At 46.3% G+C, this 20,058-nt stretch overlaps 1 protein-coding gene across 1 annotated transcript in view; it reads left to right on the top strand.

The window, feature by feature from the left end:
- MAP9 (microtubule associated protein 9) overlaps positions 1-20,058 on the top strand; it is a 111,911-nt gene that overhangs the window by 17,653 nt on the left and 74,200 nt on the right. The window contains exon 5 of the mRNA XM_056562132.1: positions 8,577-8,794. Coding sequence (XP_056418107.1) covers positions 8,577-8,794 — 218 coding nt within the window. The remainder of the gene's footprint in view (positions 1-8,576; positions 8,795-20,058) is intronic.

Genomic DNA, 20,058 nt, shown 5'->3' on the forward strand with positions numbered 1-20,058 from the left:
TTTATCGGCGTATAACACGCACTTTTTAGGCTAAAATTTTTAGCCTAAAGTCTATGTGCGTGTTATACGCCGATACACCCCCCAGGAAAGGCAGGGGGAGAGAGGCCGTCGCTGCCCGCTTCTCTCCCCCTGCCTTTCCTGGGGTCTAGAGCGCTGCTGCCGGCCCTTCTCTCCTCCTGGCTATCGGCGCCGCTGCCCGTTCTGTCCCCCTGACTATCGGTACCGGCGCCCCATTGCCGGCGACGATAGCCAGGGGGAGAGAAGCGGCAGCGGCACCCATTGCCGGCGCCGCTGCCCCGTTGCCTCCCCCCATCCCCGGTGGCATAATTACCTGGGTCGGGTCCGCGCTGCTGCAGGCCTCCGGCGTGCGTCCCCGGCGTCGTTGCTATGCGCTGCACGGCGCGGCGCACTGACGTCATGCGCCACGCCGTGCATAGCAACGACGCAGGGGACGCGCGCCGGAGGCCTGCAGCAGCGCGGACCCGACCCAGGTAATTATGCCACCGGGGATGGGGGGAGGCAACTGGGCAGCGGCGCCGGCAATGGGTGCCGCTGCCCTTCTCTCCCCGTGGCTATCGGCGCCGGCAATGGGGCGCCGGCACCGATAGTCAGGGGGACAGAACGGGCAGCGGCGCCGATAGCCAGGGGGTGAGAAGGGCCGGCAGCAGCGCTCTACACCCCAGGAAAGGCAGGGGGAGAGAAGCGGGCAGCGACGGCCTCTCTCCCAATGCCTTTCCTGGGGGTTTATCGGGGTATACACGCGCACACACGCACCCTCATTTTACCATGGATATTTGGGTAAAAAACTTTTTTTACCCAAATATCCTTGGTAAAATGAGGGTGCGTGTTATAGGCCGGTGCGTGGTATACCCCGATAAATACGGTATATTTCATTTGGCAGTTGATAAACACAGTGGGGGAGATTTATCAAATCCTGGACAGGTTTTGATAAATCTCCCCCAGTATCTTCTGCTGTAGGCTGGCTGGATCTTCTGGGGTTAAAAGTCAAAGTGCAACACGTCTATGTCATCATTTAAGGGACTGTCCAATGATTATTATTTTTTTTTTTTTATTAATGTGCCCAGCATGTGTTTTAACCCCTTAAGGACCAAGCCCATTTTCAGCTTAAGGACCAGGGTGTTTTTTTTTTGCACATCTGACCACTGTCACTTTAAGCATTAATAACTCTGGGATGCTTTTACTTTTCATTCTGATTCCAATTTTTTTTTCTTTCATGACATATTCTACTTTATGTTAGTGGTAAATTTTCGTCGATACTTGCATCATTTCATGGTGTAAAATTCCAAAATTTTATGAAAAAATTTAACATTTTTCTAACTTTGAAGCTCTCTGCTCGTAATGAAAATAGACATTCCAAATAAATGATATATTGATTCACATATACAATATGCCTACTTTATGTTTGCATCATAAAGTTGACATGTTTTTACTTTTGGAAGACATCAGAGGGCTTCAAAGTTTAGCAGTCATTTTCCAATTTTTTACGAAATTTACAAAATCGGAATTTTTCAGGGACCAGTTCAGTTTGAAGTGGATTTGAAGGGCCTTCATATCAGAAATACCCCACAATTGACCCTATTATAGAAACTGTACCCCTCCAAAGTATTCAAAATGACATTCAGAACGTTTGTTAACCCTTTAGGTGTTTCACAGGAATAGCAGCAAAGTGAAGGAGAAAATTCAAAATTTTCATTTTTTTACACTCGCATGTTCTTGTAAACCCAGTTTTTGAAATTTTACAAGGGGTAATAGGAGAAAAAGCCCCCCAAAATTTGTAACCCAATTTCTCTCGACTAAGGAAATACCTCATATGTGAACATAAAGTGCTCTGTGGGTGCAGTAGAGGGCTCAGAAGGGAAGGAGCGACAATGGGATTTTGGAGAGTGAATTTTGCTGAAATGGTTTTTGGGGGACATGTCACATTTAGGAAGCCCATGTGGTGCCAGAACAGCAAAAAAACGACACCCCTCAACGCATGTAACAAGGGGTCCAGTGAGCCTTAATACCTCAAGGCATGTAACAAGGGGTCCAGTGAGCCTTAACACCCCACAGGTGTTTTACGACTTTTTGTTAAATTTGGATGTGTAAATTAATTTTTTTTTCACTAAAGTGCAGTTTTCCCCCCCCCCCCCCAAAGTTACAATTTTTACAAAGGGTAATGGTAGAAAATGCCCCCCAAAATTTGTAACCCCATCTCTTCTGAGTATGGAAATACCCCATGGTATGTACCCCATAGGATGTAAAATGCTGTGCGGGCGCACCAAAATGCTCAGAAGAGAAGAAGTCACATTTGGCTTTTGGAAAGCAAATTTTCTGAAATGGTTTTTGGGGGGGCATGTCCCATTTAGGAAGCCCCTATAGTGCCAGAACAGCAAAAAAAAAAAAAAAAAAAAAATAAAACACATGGCACACAATTTTGGAAACTACACCCCTCAAGGAACGTAACAAGGGGTACAGAGAGCCTTAACTCCCCACAGGTGTTTGACGACTTTTTGTTAAAGCCGGATGTGTAAATGTAAGAAATTTTTTTTACAGAAATGCAGTTTTTTCCCAAAATTTTTACATTTTTACAAAGGTTAATAGGAGAAAATGCCCCCAAAATTTGTAACCCCATTTCTTCTGAGTATGGAAATACCCCATATGTGGATGTAAAGTGCACTGCTCGCACACTACAATGCTCAGAAGAAGAGGAGTGCCATTGGAATTTTGGAGAGAGAATTTGTTTGAAATGGAAGTCAGGGGCCATGTGCATTTACAAATAAGGGGGGCAGTGAGCATTTACACCCCATTGGAGTTTGACAGATCTTTGGAACAGTGGGCTGTGCAAATGAAAAATTACATTTTCATTTTCACAGACCACTGTTTCAAAAATCTGTCAGACACCTGTGGGGCGTAAATGCTCACTGCCCCCCTTTTTACATTATGTGAGGTGTGTAGTTTCCAAAATGGGGTCAAATGTGTGTGGGGGCATTGTTCTGGCACTATAGGGGCTTTGTAAACACACGTGGCCTTCAATTCCGGATACATTTTTGTCTCCAAAAGCCCAATGGCGCTCCTTCTCTTCTGAGTATTGTAGTTCGCCCGCAGAGCACTTTACATCCACATATTGGGTATATTCTTACTCAGAAGAAATGGGGTTACAAATTTTGGGGGGCTTTTTTCCTATTTTCTCTTGTGAAAATGAAAAGTTTAGGGTAACACCAGCATTTTAGTGAATTTTTTTTTCATTTTCCCATTTAACTTTAACAAAAATTTGTCTAACACCTGTGGGGTGTTAAGGCACACTATACCCCTTGTTACGTTCAGTGAGGGGTGTAGTTTCCAAAATGAGGTCACACGCGGGCATTTATTTTTTTGCGTTGATGTCAGAAACGTTGTAAAGTCAGCCACCCCTGTGCAAATCACCAATTTAGGCCTCAAATGTACATACTGCGCTCTCACTCCTGAGCCATGTTGTGTGTCCGCAGAGCATTTCCCCCCCACATATGGGGTATTTCTGTACTCAGGAGAAATTGCGTTACAAATTTTGGGGGTCTTTTCTTCCTTTTACCTCTTGTGAAAATAAAAAGTATGGGGCAACACCAGCATGTTAGTGTAAATTTTTTTATTTGTTTACTCTAACAGTCTGGTGTAGACCCCAGCTTTTCCTTTTCATAAGGGGTAAAAGGAGAAAAATGCCTCCTAAATTTTTAGTGCAATTGCTCCCGAGTAGGGAAATACCCCATATGTGGCCCTAAACTGTTTCCTTGAAATACGAGAGGGCTCTGAAGTGAAAGAGCATCATGCGCATTTGAAGATTAAATTAGGGATTGCATAGGGGTGGACATTCCCAAACAGGGTGCCCCCAGCTGTTGCTAAACTCTCAGCATGCCTGGACAGTCAGTGGCTGTCCGGAAATGCTGGGAGTTTTTGTTTTGCAACAGCTGGAGGCTCCGTTTTGGACACACTGCCGTACGATACCTGCCGTACGATATTCATTTTTATTGGGGGGGGACAGTGTAAGGGGTGTATATGTAGTGTTTTACCCTTTATTATGTGTTAGTGTAGTGTAGTGTTTTTAGGGTACATTCGCACTGGCGGAGGTTTATTGTGAGTATCCAGCTAGGAGTTTGCGCTGCGGCGGAAAATTTGCCGCAGCTCAAACTTGAAGCAGGAAACTCACTGTAAACCTGCCCGTGTAAATGTACCCTGTACATTCACATTTGGGGGGGGGGGGGGGGCGGCAGGGCTCAAACCTCCAGCTGTTGCAAAACTACAACTCCCAACATGCACTGACAGACTGTGCATGCTGGGAGTTGTACTTTTGCAACAGCTGGAGGCACACTGGTTGGAAAACCTTCGGTTAGGTTCTGTTACCTAACAGCATTTTCCAACTAGTGTGCCTCCAACTGTTGCAAAACTACATCTCCCAGCATGTACTGTTCGCCGTAGGGCATGCTGGGAGATGTAGTTATGCAACAGCTGGAGGTACGCAACTACAACTCCCAGCATGCCGAGACAGCTGTTTGCTGTTTGGGCATGCTGGGAGTTGTAGTTTTGCAAGATCTGAAGGGCCACAGTGATCTCCAAACTGTGGTCCTCCAGATGTTGCAAAACTACAAATCCAAGCATGCCTAGACAGCAAACTGCTTTGTGGGCGTGCTGGGAGTTGTAGTTTTGCAAGATCTGGAGGGCTACAGTTTAGAAACCACTGCATAGTGATCTCCAAACTGTAGCCCTCCAGCTGTTGCAAAACTGCAAATCCCAGCATGCCCAAACAGCTGTGTAGGCATGCTGGGAGTTGTAGTTTTGCAACATCTGGAGGGCTACAGTTTAGAGACCACTGTATAGTAGTCTCAAAACTGTAGCCCTCCAGATGTTGCTAGGCAACTACTCACCGGCTTCCGTAGGATCGCTGCATCGGGGAGCCGCACGTCATCGCCACCCGCCGCCGACCGCCGATGGTAAGTGGACCTCCGGTGCCAGTCACAGTCGGTTCCCCCGTTCTGCCCGGACTACTACTAAACCGAACTTTAAGCCCTCCGCCCCCATCTGCTAGTGGTCGTTCGCTTCTGACCAACCAATAGCAGGGATAGGAGGGGTGGCACCCCTGCTTTCCCACTCCTATCCCTTCAGGGGAATCGTGGGTGTCTTGGATAGCCCCGATCCCCCATATTTTCCGGGTCACCAGAGACCCGTATGACCCAGAATCGCCGCAAATCGCCGCTGAATTCACCGGCGATTTGCGTCGATCACCGATATGGGGGGGTGGGTATTGGCACAGGATGCCTGCTGATAGATATCAGTAGTCATCCCGGTCCGGTCCCCTCCGGGCGCGTCGCGGGGACAGAAATTCCCACGGGCATACAGGTACGCCCTTGTTCCTTAAGTACCAGGACGTCAGGGCGTACCCGTACGCCCGTGGTCCTTAAGGGGTTAAAATAAGAAAAGAAAAAAAACACTCTACTTATCTACCTACCATCTTCGATCCCCCTGTAGCCTCCAGTATTAGCACGCAGTCTGCGCTGCACTTCACCTTCTGGTGCTGCAGACAATAACGTAGGCAGTGGGGGGATTGAAGGACGTAAGGAGGTTTCTTTCTTTATTTTAGAGCACAATGTGGGCACATTACGTATGAATGAGGAATTCTCTAATCATATACCCACAGGATTGTGAAGTACAAAAGCACATCACAAACATAAAAACCCTGTCTCACGCCAAGGTCTTCTTCACTCGACCCTAGGATTTTCTGTGTCTGCTTCCAGGATTTTCTCAAACTTAGGGTCAGGCAATAAATACCCTGGTGTGATGCAAAAATGTTACTACCATTGAAGGGGTACTCTGCTGCTCAGCGTTTGGAACAAACTGTTCTGTACGCTGGAGCCGGGAGCTCGTGATGTCATAGCCCCGGCCACTCATAACTTCATGCCCCACCCCTGAATGCAAGTCTAGGGGAGGGGGCGTGCCACGCCCCCTCCCATAGACTTGCATTCAGGGGGTGGGGGCGTAACATCATGAGTGGGCGGGGGCTATGACGTCACAAGCTCCCGGTGCCAGCTCCAGCGTTTGGAACAGTGTGTTCCAAACGCTGAGAAGCGGAGTACCCCTTTAAATATCTTAGGATGTCCTGATCACACACCTTTTTAAACGTTTCTTGATACACCATTCCTTTCCTGTGGGTTTACAGTTTGACAAGACAGGGAGTCAGTCATATGGGCGTGAACTAAATTTTATTAAGGGGAGTGAAAATCAGGTGATGGGTGGGATTATACAGTCAGGATGAGGGTATTATGCATACAGATAAACTATAAGCCCACATATCTCAGGAATGGGAGAGTGTACCAATAAACTGTAAAAAGGTGTGTGATCAGGGTGCCCCAGGTTTTTAATGATATAGCAATCTTATTTTTTTTGCAGTGTGCCACAGGTCCTCTTTAAAGGGGTACTCCGCTGCTCAGCGTTTGGAACAAAATGTTCCGAACGCCTAGAGCCGGTGCCAGGAGCTCATGAAGGCACACCCTTCCCCCTCAATCCAAGTCTATGGGAGGGGGCATGACGGCGGGGCTATGACTCCCGGCGCCAATGCTGAGCAGCGGAGTACCCCTTTAAAGCAATTCTTCTTTTTGATGACCTTACTAAATGATGCCTTATGTATAAGCTTGTGTATGCAATGATGTATAGTATTGAAAACTATAAATATGAAAAAAATCCCTGCAGGCTTGGATCACATTTTGCAGTTTTGACAAATTTTTAAGCAGGACTGGAGCGTGAAGGACAGGGCCTTTATTTCTAGCATCTTATCGTAAAGGTTATTGACACGTTTCTTTGCTAATGTCATAAAATAGCAGTGCCTGATACCACCTTTATTGCAATGGTTTAATCTATTTCAGGCATAAGTTTGGTTTATAGTGCTTTGATGTTGTGCCAGAGAACTTTTTAGTGCAATTATTTACTACCATTCATGTTTCAAAAATGCAAAAGGTAGCTCTCCCCTAGGAGGGAGAGAACTTGCTCTCTAGTGCCACCTAATGGAGGTAGCTTCTTTGTAAGTCGGAGATTGACCCCTTCCCTTTGAAGAGCCCAAACAATTATTGGGGAACATCAGCCAAATCAGAATTTCCTCCAGCAGGAAGAGGAATCTGTATACAGCTATTTTTGGTTCTAGCACCCCCCTGGCAGAGAGGCTTTTAAAGTTGGAATGTGGGGGGGGGGTCGAGCATTGACTTACAGGGAAGTTAGTTTCAAAGGATGCCAAAGAGCAAGCTGTTTTGCTTCTGGAGGTGGGTTACTTTGCATGTATTTTTCCCATGGAACATTGCATGATCTATTAGACTTCCTCTACTGTAATCATACAGAGACATATTACGCCTTCAGTCCCATATGTGAAAAATAAATTATATTTTACAGATAACATGTTGAAAGGATTGCTTGCATAGAATCCTTAACTTGCAATCTCCTAATTTCCTTTTGCCATATATTATTTATATACATCTTCTGAATCCTGAGAGGTGGTTGTCCAAACGGTAAAAGAAAAGGATAGGGGATAAGTGTATGATTTCAGGGGGTTCCAAGTCTCCTGCTATGATGAAACATTAGTAATGTGTGTGCACTGCTGCTCCATTCACTGTCTATGCAACTTTTGAACAGGGAAAGGGACAGGGAAAGTATTGATGGCGGGACAACTCCTTTAACATCTAGAAACACTTAAAGAGTACATGTAACTAGCTTTAAAAGCTCTGTATCTTACCTTTATTCTTGCTCACATAGTGAAATCTTCCAGCAGAAGAAATTGGGTATTTCCCAGCAGGCATGAGACTGAAGCGAAGCCTGCTGGGGACCACTTCCACCCTCACATCATTGCAGTGCTGTGATGAATAGCAGACCTCAAGCTCTGTGCAGCAGCTTTCAGTCTCTGTATCTTTCAGTGAGACTCTATGCAGCTTTCAGTCTGTGAAGCTGTCAGTGAGGCTCATTGCAGCTGTCAATCAAGCTCAGTGCAGAGAAACACTTCCTGAGTTTGGTCTCCTGCCATTACAAGCAGGAGACCAAAATCTGATATTTTGACCAGACAGAATGTGTTTTGGCCAAGAAGGGAGACCCCTGGTGGCCAGAAGTATAGAGCAGAAAAACTCACATTAAACTTTAAATTTTTTATTTTTTTTATGGAAGCCAATTACAAAACTTAGTTTTTCAACATAAGGAATCAAATATAAAAAATCATGTTTAATGAAAGAGCCCATTTAACATTGACTTGCTGTTGTAAATTAAATTTTTTTTTAAATCTAAGTATGTTTAGTGAAATATCATTATACCTCACAGCTTCTTGACCATAGGATTTGTCCCGTCTTGTCGCAATGGCAGGACATTCTGATGTTTACTCTTCTATAGCATTGTAGCATTTCCTTTAACCACTAGATGTCAGCAAAGTGTCTTAAAAAATATATGCAGTAGTTCTAGCTTAAGGCCTAGAAATTGACTTCATAAAGTCTTTATTACTCAATTAAAAGTAGATAAATTAAAAAAACAGTATGATATGATTTACTGTTAACAACCTATGTATTGTTATTCATGTCTAGCTCAAGGTCTTGGCATCTCCTTATCCGAAGAAAGCTTTAAGCCGACTCCACAGCACAGGAACTTGTCTGGAAAAACCAGTCACCTGGAAGACAAAGCAAAGGGAAAACACTCCGGTGACAAAGCGACTTCGCTCTCTGCTCCTTCTTCTCTAATGAGACTTAATGATAAAGTTTCTGCTCCTAAGACGCAGTCATTCTCGGAGAGATGTAGCCCAGAGGTAATTACAATATTCACAACTCTATGCCGCCTTTTGACTGAAGGAAATGTTAGAAGTCATTGCTTTAATTAGTACTATTACCATTTTGGACGTTGTGTTTGAGAGCCCGCAGCCACAGTAAATGGTTCTCGCCCTTCATGTCATCATTATGATTGTAGATGCAGGGTAACTGACTTTCTATGCAATTCATACATGCACTCTCAAAGAACTCTTCACAAACCATACAGTTGGAAGATATTCGCTTGGGCATTTAAAGGGGTACTCCGTTGCTCAGCGTTTGGAACAAACTGTTCCGGACACTGGAGCCGGGAGCTTGTGATGTCATAGCCCCGCACCCTCATGACTTCACGACCCACCCCCTCAATGCAAGTCTATGGGAGGGGGCGTGACAGCTGAGTGGTGGAGTACCCCTTTAATCCCTTAAAGGGGTACTCCGCCCCTAGACATCTTATCCCCTATCCTTTGGATAGGGGATAAGATGTCAGATCGCCGCGGTGCCGCTGCTGGGGAGCCCCGGGATCCCCGCTGCGGCACTGCGCTATCATTACAGCATAGAGCGAGTTCGCTCTGTGCGTAATGACGGGCGATACAGGGGACGGAGCCGCGTGACGTTATGGTTCTGCCCCTCGTGACATCACGGCCCGTCCCCTTAATGCAAGTCTATGGCAGGGGGCGTGACAACCGCCGCGCCCCCTCCCATAGACTTGTATTGAAAGGGGCGGGCCGTGACGTCACGAGGGGCGGAGCCTTGACATAACGATGCTCCAGCCCCTGTATTGCACGTCATTACCTGCAGAGCGAACTCGCTCTGTGCTGTAATGATAGCGCAGTGCCGCAGCGGGGATCTCGGGGCTCCCCAGCAGCGGCACCGCAGCAATCTGACATCTTATCCCCTATCCTTTGGATAGGGGATCAGATGTCTAGGGGCGGAGTACCCCTTTAAGGACGCAGGATTTTTCAGTATTTGCATTTTTGTTTTTTCCTCCTTACCTTTTAAAAATCATAACCCTTTCAATTTTCCACCTAAAAATCCATATTATGGCTTATTTTTTGCGCCACTAATTCTACTTTGCAGTGACATTAGTCATTTTACCCAAAAATCCACAGTGAAACGGAAAAAAAAATCATTGTGCGACAAAATCGAAGAAAAAATGCCATTTTGTAACTTTTGGGGGCTTCTGTTTCTACGCAGTGCATATTTCGGTAAAAATGACACCTTATAATTATTCTGTAGGTCCATACGGTTAAAATGGTACCCTACTTATATAGGTTTCATTTTGTCGTACTTCTGGAAAAAAAATCATAACTACATGCAGGAAAATTATACATTTAAAAATGTAATCTTCTGACCCCTATAACTTTTTTATTTTTCCACATACATAGCGGTATGAGAGCTCATTTTTTGTGCCATGATCTGAAGTTTTTATCGGTACCATTTTAGTTTTGATCAGACTTTTTGATCACCTTTTATTAATTTTTTAATGGTATAAAAAGTGACCAAAAATAAGCTTTTTTGGACTTTGGAATTTTTTTTCGCGTACACCATTGGCCGTGCGGTTTAATTAACAATATATTTTTATAGTTCGGACATTTACGCACGCGGCAATACCACATATGTTTATTTTTATTTACACTGTTTTATTTTTTTTATGGGAAAAGGGGGGTGATTCAAACTTTTATTAGGGAAGGGGTTAAATGATCTTTATTAACACTTTTTTTTACTTTTTTTTATGCAGTGTTATAGGTCCCATAGTGACCTATAACACTGCACACACTGACCTTCTATACAGATCACTGGCGTGTATTAACACGCCTGTGATCAGTGTTATCGGCACTTGACTGCTCCTGCCTGGATCTCAGGCATGGAGCAGTCATTCACCGATCGGACACCGAGGAGGCAGGTAAGGGCATTCCCAGTGTCCTGTAAGCTGTTCGGGACGCCGCGATTTCACCGCGGCTGTCCCAAACAGCCCAACTGAGCAGCCGGGATACTTTCACTTCAGACGCGGCGGTCAGCTTTGATCGCCGCGTCTGAAGGGTTAATGCAGGGCATCACCGTGATCGGTGATGTCCTGCATTAGCCGCGGTTCCCGGCCGTTGATAGCCGCCGGGACCGACCCGATATGACGCGGGGACACCGCGTGACCCCCCGGCATATCGCGGGAGCCGGCGGAGGATGTAAATATACGTCCTTCGTCGTTAAGGGGTTAAGGCCAATTTTCTTTTTGTATTTTCGTTTTTACCTCCTCGCCTTCTAAAAATCATAATTCTTTTATATTTTTATCCACAGACATGTATGAGGGCTTATTTTTTGCACGACCAGTTGTCCTTTGTAATGACATCGCTCATTTTACCATAAAATGTATTTCACAACCAAAAAAATACTATTTTGGAAAGTTTCGTTTTCACGCAGTACAATTTACGTTAAAATGACATGTTTTCTTTATTTTGCGGGGCAATACCATTAAAATGATACCCATGATTCCATGCTTTTCTATTATTGTATTTAAAAAAATCTCAAACTTTTACGCAGTCATTCTCGGAGAGATGTACGTCGGGGCCATCGTAAGTTGGGAGGTCACTGTATTTATAGCAATCATTTGATTGCTAATACTGTTCAGTGCTAAGCATAGGACATAGCACTGATCAATGTTATCGGCTATCTACTGCTCTGGTCTGCTCGATCTCAGACCAGAGCAGAAGACCCCAGGAGACGGATGGAGGCAGGTGAGGGTACCTCCGTTCACCATTAGGGATGTTCGGATCCCCGCGGCAGTGCTGGTGGCGATCTTATCATCCATTTTTCTGACCACGATTGCTCATGTGCTCATGTCCGCCATGCTCTACTGGTGCTATTTATTTAAAAACTGTTCTTCTATGGCTGTGTTCCCACATGCTGGTGAATGTATGCAGACAATTAGCAACACTGCAAGGGCGACCAGGATAAGTATAGAGTGACTGGGAAAAAGCTTTCATCATACTTTATTGATGTATATAGAAAAGTGCCCATGGGCATTCATTGGAAAAAAAATTGTGTCGCTGGAGTACCCTTTAACAAATTCAGGAGAAATGTAAACTGAGCTGTGATTGGTTGCTATGGGCAAATACTCCAGTTCTTGTCCTGGACGTCACAAGCTCCCATCTCCAGTGTTCGGAACAGTTTGTTCCAAACGCTGAGCAGCGGCATACCACTTTAAGGTCGACTTGGGAAAGCACCTGAACGAGACAAGCAAGTTTTTTTTCTTTTTTAAGTGAAAAACATATTTAAACATAATTCTTGGAAGTCTTTTAAGATAAATGCAAAACATCATTGAGACCTTAAAGGGGTACTTCGGGAGTAAACATCTTATCCCCTATCAAAGGGATAGGGGATAAGATGTTAGATCGCGGGGATTCCGCCGCTGGGGCCCCCATGATCTCTCCTGCAGCACCACCGTTTTTCGGCTGCACAGAGCGAGGATTGCTCTGTGGCTGATGACGGGTGGAGCAGGGGGACGGAGTATCGTGATGGCATGGCTCCGCCCACTTGTGACATCATGCCCTGCCCCCTCAATGCAAGTCTATGGGAGGGGGCGCGGCTGAATCCCCGTGATCTAACATCTTATCCCCTATCCTTTTTGATAGGGGATAAGATGTTTAGTGCTGGAGTACCCCTTTACTGGGTTTAAACTCATACTTGGCCAGCACTATTTCACTTTACGCATGTTTCTCAAGAAGCCCTGAATGAACTAGAGACAAGGCTTGGTATTAGAAAGCCAGCACTCTTAGGGTAAGTTCACACAGTCTTAAAGACTCATCCATGTGTAGCACCGCACTGCCACTCTTGTTGAACCGCGGGCCACTCTTGGTGCCGGCCCTGAAACTCCTATGGACTTCAGTTGGAGTTTTTTGGAAACAACTGTTATCCGTAAAAAGGGCGATCACAGACGCCAGGACTTTGGTAAGGGTCCGCGGAGAAGTGGCCAGACCGAAATGGAGAGCCACAATGAAAAATGACCGTCCGGAACTGCAAGGCGGGGGTACCGCTGAAGACCAGGAAACAATGAGGTATGGAGGCAGGCATCCTTGATGTCCACCGAGGAAAGAAAACTTCCCTAGAACCATGGACGCCAGCACCGAACGGAGACTCCATTCGGGATAGCGCGCTCCGGACTGTCTTTGCAATAGATGGGAACCGTAGAGTCCAGGAAAGAAAAAGGCAATCCCAAGGAAGGGAGGCAAATTTGATCCTGTATCCATTGACTACCACATCCCTGACCCAGGGATCCTGAATGTGCGTGGTCCAGGCATCCTGGAAGAGTAAGAGGCGACCAACCTCCCGAGAAAGGTCAGCGGGTGGGGGGCGACCCTCCAGGCCGAGGAAGGCCTACGGTTGCCTGATGGGGCCGCCAAACGGATATCCGACCTCCGGGAGGGACGGGTCCGGAAGGAGGAAGCCCTTTTCCCGTGAAGGCACCTGGCTGGACCCTTTGGTGGTACCAAAGGTCCGCAGAACCGGAAGGCGGAGGATTCCCGACGGAAAGCGGTTTTGCGAGCCTTATCCAGAGGTAATAAGGAACTCTTTTCCGCCCATCGCCTCACTTCCTGAAGGCTGTGTCGGAATTCCATGCTTTAAGCCACATGGTGGCTACCAGGTAGCTTGTGGCAAAGGCAGCACAGCAGCTGCGCATGGAAGCAGAACACAGAAAATCTCCAGCTGAGAAGCATCGGAGAGCTAGATTAAATAAATCCTCTTGAAGGATCTTGAAGACTACCCTGGCGGAGTTGGGAGACCATACTGAAAGGGCTTTTGACACCCAGGCAGAAGCAAAAGCAGAAAGACACTGCTGTCTCAAAGGCAAAGTTTGCCAAAGTCTCCCCTTCATGTCCGCTGGATCCTTGAAGGCAGCCGCATCAGCCAATGGCCGGGTAGTCGCCCGGGTTCTCCCAGATTAGGAGCATAGTTGTCCCCCAGATTAGGATCATAGTTTTCCCCCAGATTAGGCAGTATAGTTGTCCCCCAGATTAGGAGCATAGTTGTCCCCCAGATTAGGCAGCATAGTTGTCCCCCAGATTAGGCAGCATAGTTGTCCCCCAGATTAGGCAGCATAGTTGTCCCCCAGATTAGGCAGCAGTTGTCCCCCAGATTTGGAGCATAGTTGCTCCCCAGATTAGGAGCATAGTTGTCCCCCAGATTAGGCAGCATAGTTGTCCCCCAGATTAGGCAGCATAGTTGTCCCCCAGATTAGGCAGCATAGTTGTCCCCCAGATTAGCAGCATAGTTTTCCCCCAGATTAGGAGCATAGTTGTCCCCCAGATTAGGCAGCATAGTTGTCCCCCAGATTAGGCAGCATAGTTGTCCCCCAGATTAGTCAGCATAGTTGTCCCCCAGATTAGGCAGCATAGTTGTCCCCCAGATTAGGCAGCAGTTGTCCCCCAGATTAGGCAGCATAGTTGTCCCCCAGATTAGGCAGCATAGTTGTCTCCCAGATTAGGCAGCATAGTTGTCTCCCAGATTAGGCAGCATAGTTGTCCCCTAGATTAGGCAGCATAGTTGTCCCCCTGATTAGGCAGCATAGTTGTCCCCCAGATTAGCATAGTTTTCACCCAGATTCGCATAGTTGTCCCCCAGAATAGGAGCATAGTTGTCCCCTAGATTAGGAGCATAGTTGTCCCCCAGATTAGCATAGTTTTCCCCCAGATTAGGAGCATAGTTTTACCCCAGATTAGCATAGTTGTCCCCCAGATTAGCAGCATAGTTGTCCCCCAGATTAGCAGCATAGTTGTCCCCCAGATTAGGCAGCATAGTTGTCCGTCAGATTAGGAGCATAATTGTCCCCCAGATTAGGCAGCATAGTTGTCCCCCAGATTAGGCAGCATAGTTGTCCCCCAGATTAGGCAGCATAGATGTCCCCCAGATTAGGCAGCATAGTTGTCCCCCAGATTAGAAGCATAGTTGTCCCCCAGATTAGTATAGTTTCCCCCCAGATTAGTAACATAGTTGTCCCCCAGATTAGGCAGCATAGTTGTCCCCCAGATTAGGAGCACAATTGTCCCCCAGATTAGGCAGCATAGTTGTCCCCCAGATTAGGCAGCATAGTTGTCCCCCAGATTAGGCAGCAAAGGTCCCCCAGATTAAGCAGCATAGTTGTCCCCCAGATTAGGCAGCATAGTTGTCCCCCAGATTAGGCAGCATAGTTGTCCCCCAGATTAGGCAGCATAGTTGTCCCCCAGATTAGGCAGCATAGTTGTCCCCCAGATTAGGCAGCATAGTTGTCCCCCAGATTAGGCAGCATAGTTGTCCCCCAGATTAGGCAGCATAGATGTCCCCCAGATTAGGCAGCATAGTTGTCCCCCAGATTAGGCAGCATAGTTGTCCCCCAGATTAGGCAGCATAGTTGCCCCCCAGATTAGGCAGCATAGTTGTCCCCTAGATTAGGCAGCATAGTTGTCCCCCAGATTAGGCAGCTCAACCCCCCCCCCCCAGATTAGCATAGTTTCCCCCCAGATTAGCAGCATAGTTGTCCCCCAGATTAGGCAGCATAGTTGTCCCCTAGATTAGGAGCATAATTGTCCCCTAGATTAGGCAGCATAGTTGTCCCCCAGATTAGGCAGCATAGTTGTCCCCCAGATTAGGCTGCATAGATGTCCCCCAGATTAGCATAGTTTCCCCCCAGATTAGCATAGTTTCCCCCCTAGACTAGCAGCATAGTTGTCCCCCAGATTAGGAGCATAATTGTCCCCCAGATTAGGCAGCATAGATGTCCCCCAGATTAGGCAGCATAGATGTCCCCCAGATTAGGCAGCATAGTTGTCCTCCAGATTAGGCAGCATAGTTGTCCTCCAGATTAGGCAGCATAGTTGTCCCCCAGATTAGGCAGCATAGTTGTCCCCCAGATTAGGCAGCATAGTTGTCCCCCAGATTAGGCAGCATAGTTGTCCCCCAAATTAGGCAGCATAGTTGTCCCCCAGATTAGGCAGCATAGTTGTCCCACAGATTAGGAGCATAGTTATCCCCCAGATAAGGCAGCTCAAACCCCCCCCCCCCCCCCCCCTGACACAGGCAACACATACAGAGAGACAGGCACTTATAAATACACATATAAACACACACAGACAACACACAGACACATATACACACGGGCACACAGACACATATATACACAGACAACACACAGACACATATATACACAGACAACACAGAGACACATATATACACACAGACACATATACACACAGATACATATATACACAGACACATACACACAGACAACACACAGACACATATATACACAGACAACACACAGACACATATATACACAGACAACACACAGACACATATATACACAGACAACACACAGACACATATATACACAGACAACACACACACATATATACACAGACAACACACACACATATATACACAGACAACACACAGACACATATATACACAGACAACACATAGACACATATATACACACAGACACATATACACACAGATACATATACACACAGACACATATACACAGACAACACACAGACACATATATACACAGACAACACACAGACACATATATACACAGACAACACACAGACACATATATATACACAGACGCATATATACACAGACAACACAAAGACACATATATACACAGACAACACACAGACACATATATACACAGACAACACACAGACGCATATATACACAGACACATATATACACAGACAACACACAGACACATATATACACAGACATATATATATATATATATACACACAGACATATATACACAGACAACACACAGACACATATATACACAGACAACACACAGACACATATATACACAGACAACACACATTACTAATATATCACTGGGGAATTACTCTTCAATAAGAACACCCCTTTCCCCATGAGACTTCTCACTATCAGGGTGTATCGATAAAGTTGCCCTTGGAGAGAGAAATTATGCTATATATATGAAGTTAAGGAACATCCAATAAGGCAGTAATGAAAAAATAATATATAACTTTTATTCAGATTCTTTCTCTAAAATACGAGAATTAAAAAGTCCATAGCTAGCAGTATAGTTGGTCAACACAGGACCGTGCTCATGAGATGGGTATAGGGTAACAGGTGATTACCTATATCTAAATAGTCCTACCTCATCCTAGGACTATCCCTCACTACATTTAGTGTGGGTGAGGGTGGGGTTTGGTGATTTCCACTCGCAGGTGGTTAGCTACTTAATTTCTCATACTCCTGTCCAACGCGTTTCTCCCACTTGTTTTAAGGGTTCATCAGGGAACCGAGGAGGGAATAATAGGCTACCAGTATATAATCATATCACACAAGGGTACATAGAAATAGGTATATATGGACTAAGTTCAGATCAGTAGTTAGTCAAGATCAGTAGATGGTCAAATACAGACCAGATAAACACTGGATAGAGGAGATGGATATGTCGGTCAGTCACTGGCAAGTTGGAACCACAATTGATGTCCAGATTGGTAAGTTTACAGTCCGAAACAGTAATTCAGAGTGATGTGTATGCCGTCAAAGAGTCCAGAGTCAGTCTGATAACCGCAACCCACCATGTCATAACTTTAAATTCTGTAAAACATATACATTATCTATATATAACACCACAGCCATATAGGGTATGTGTTGTCACATCCATGTAGATTCCAATATTGGCGAGAGCACAGAGTGATTATTACTTCCACACAGGTATATAGTAGCACTCAGGTTCTATACATATGTAGATGAACTTGGTTTTAAATAACCATGTATGAAAGCTTGGGTGGTTGATTCTCCTATCTGGACTGGCGGGATTTATTGTACTCTGGACCATGTGATCCCAGCAAATGATAATGCCCTGGTAGATCTACTGACAGATTGCCATCTAAGGTCTAATTAGACCTTCCACTTTGGGGTCCTATCCTTGGCCTCTAGATGCTTGGACATCACTTCCATCCAGTGATGTCCAAGCATCTAGAGGCCAAGGATAGGACCCAAAGTGGAAGGTCTAATTAGACCTTAGATGGCAATCTGTCTGTAGATCTACCAGGGCATTATCATTTGCTGGGATCACATGGTCCAGAGTACAATAAATCCCGCCAGTCCACATAGGAGAATCAACCACCCAAGCTTTCATACATGGTTATTTAAAACCAAGTTCATCTACATATGTATAGAACCTGAGTGTTACTATATACCTGTGTGGAAGTAATAATCACTCTGTGCTATCGCCAATATTGGAATCTACATGGATGTGACAACACATACCCTATATGGCTGTGGTGTTATATATAGATAATGTATATGTTTTACTGAATTTAAAGTTATGACATGGTGGGTTGCGGTTATCAGACTGACTCTGGACTCTTTGACGGCATACACATCACTCTGAATTACTGTTTCGGACTGTAAACTTACCAATCTGGACATCAATTGTGGTTCCAACTTGCCAGTGACTGACCGACATATCCATCTCCTCTGTCCAGTGTTTATCTGGTCTGTATTTGACCATCTACTGATCTTGACTAACTACTGATCTGAACTTAGTCCATATATACCTATTTCTATGTACCCTTGTGTGATATGATTATATACTGGTAGCCTATTATTCCCTCCTCGGTTCCCTGATGAACCCTTAAAACAAGTGGGAGAAACGCGTTGGACAGGAGTATGAGAAATTAAGTAGCTAACCACCTGCGAGTGGAAATCACCAAACCCCACCCTCACCCACACTAAATGTAGTGAGGGATAGTCCTAGGATGAGGTAGGACTATTTAGATATAGGTAATCACCTGTTACCCTATACCCATCTCATGAGCACGGTCCTGTGTTGACCAACTATACTGCTAGCTATGGACTTTTTAATTCTCGTATTTTAGAGAAAGAATCTGAATAAAAGTTAGATATTATTTTTTCATTACTGCCTTATTGGATGTTCCTTAACTTCATATATACAGACAACACACAGACACATATATACACAGACAACACACAGACACATAAATACACAAACACATATATACACAGACAACACACAGACACATATATGCACAGACAACACACAGACACATGTATACACGGATGTTACGCCGAGCGCTCCGGGTCCCCGTTCCTCCCCGGAGCGCTCGCCTCATCTTCGTTGTTGCAGCGCCCCGGTCAGATCCACTGACCGGGTGCGCTGCGGTCCCGCCTTCAGCCGGGATGCGATTCGCGATGCGGATAGCGCCCGCTCGCGATGCGCACCCCGGTCCCCGTACCTGACTCGCTCTCCCTCGGTCCTGTCCCGGCGCGCGCGGCCCCGCTCCCTAGGGCGCGCGCGCGCCGGGTCTCTGCGATTTAAAGGGCCAGTGCACCAATGATGGTGCCTGGCCCAATCTTCCCAATTAGCTTAATTGGCTCCCACCTGTGCACTTCCCTATATCACCTCACTTCCCCTGCACTCCCTTGCCGGATCTTGTTGCACTTGTGCCTAGTGAAAGCGTTCCCTTGTCTGTTCCTAGTCCGTGTTCCTGACCTCCTGCCGTTGCCCCTGACTACGATCCTTGCCGCCTGCCCCCGACCTTCTGCTACGTCCGACCTTGCTTCTGCCTACTCCCTTGTACCGCGCCTATCTTCAGCATCTTCAGCAGCCAGAGAGGTGAGCCGTTGCTAGTGGATACGACCTGGTCACTACCGCCGCAGCAAGACCATCCCGCTTTGCGGCGGGCTCTGGTGAAAACCTGTAGTGGCTTAGAACCGGTCCACTAGCGCGGTCCTCGCCATCCCTCTCTGGCACAGAGGATCCACTACCTGCCAGCCGGCATCGTGACAGTAGATCCGGCCATGGATCCCGCTGAAGTTCCTCTGCCAGTTGTCGCTGACCTCACCATGGTGGCCGCCCAGCAAGCCCGACAGATCGCCCTTCTAACCCGTCAGCTGTCGGAAATGTCCACCATTTCGCACCAACTTCAGTCGCAACTTCTCCAGCAATCTTCTCCTCCGCCAGCTCCTGCACCTCCTCCGCAGCGACTGGCCACTCCTAGCCTCCGCCTGTCCTTGCCGGACAAATTTAATGGGGACTCTAAGTATTGCCGTGGCTTTCTTTCGCAATGTTCCCAGCACTTGGAGATGATGTCGGACCAGTTTCCTACTGAAAGGTCTAAGGTGGCTTTCGTGTTCTGCCTTCTGTCTGGAAAAGCCCTGTCATGGGCCGCACCGCTCTGGGACCGCAATGACCCCGTCACTGCCTCTGTACACTCCTTCTTCTCGGAAATTCGAAGTGTCTTTG

This window comes from Hyla sarda, chromosome 1, assembly GCF_029499605.1.
Source record: "Hyla sarda isolate aHylSar1 chromosome 1, aHylSar1.hap1, whole genome shotgun sequence".
NCBI classification, from domain to species: Eukaryota; Metazoa; Chordata; class Amphibia; order Anura; family Hylidae; genus Hyla; species Hyla sarda.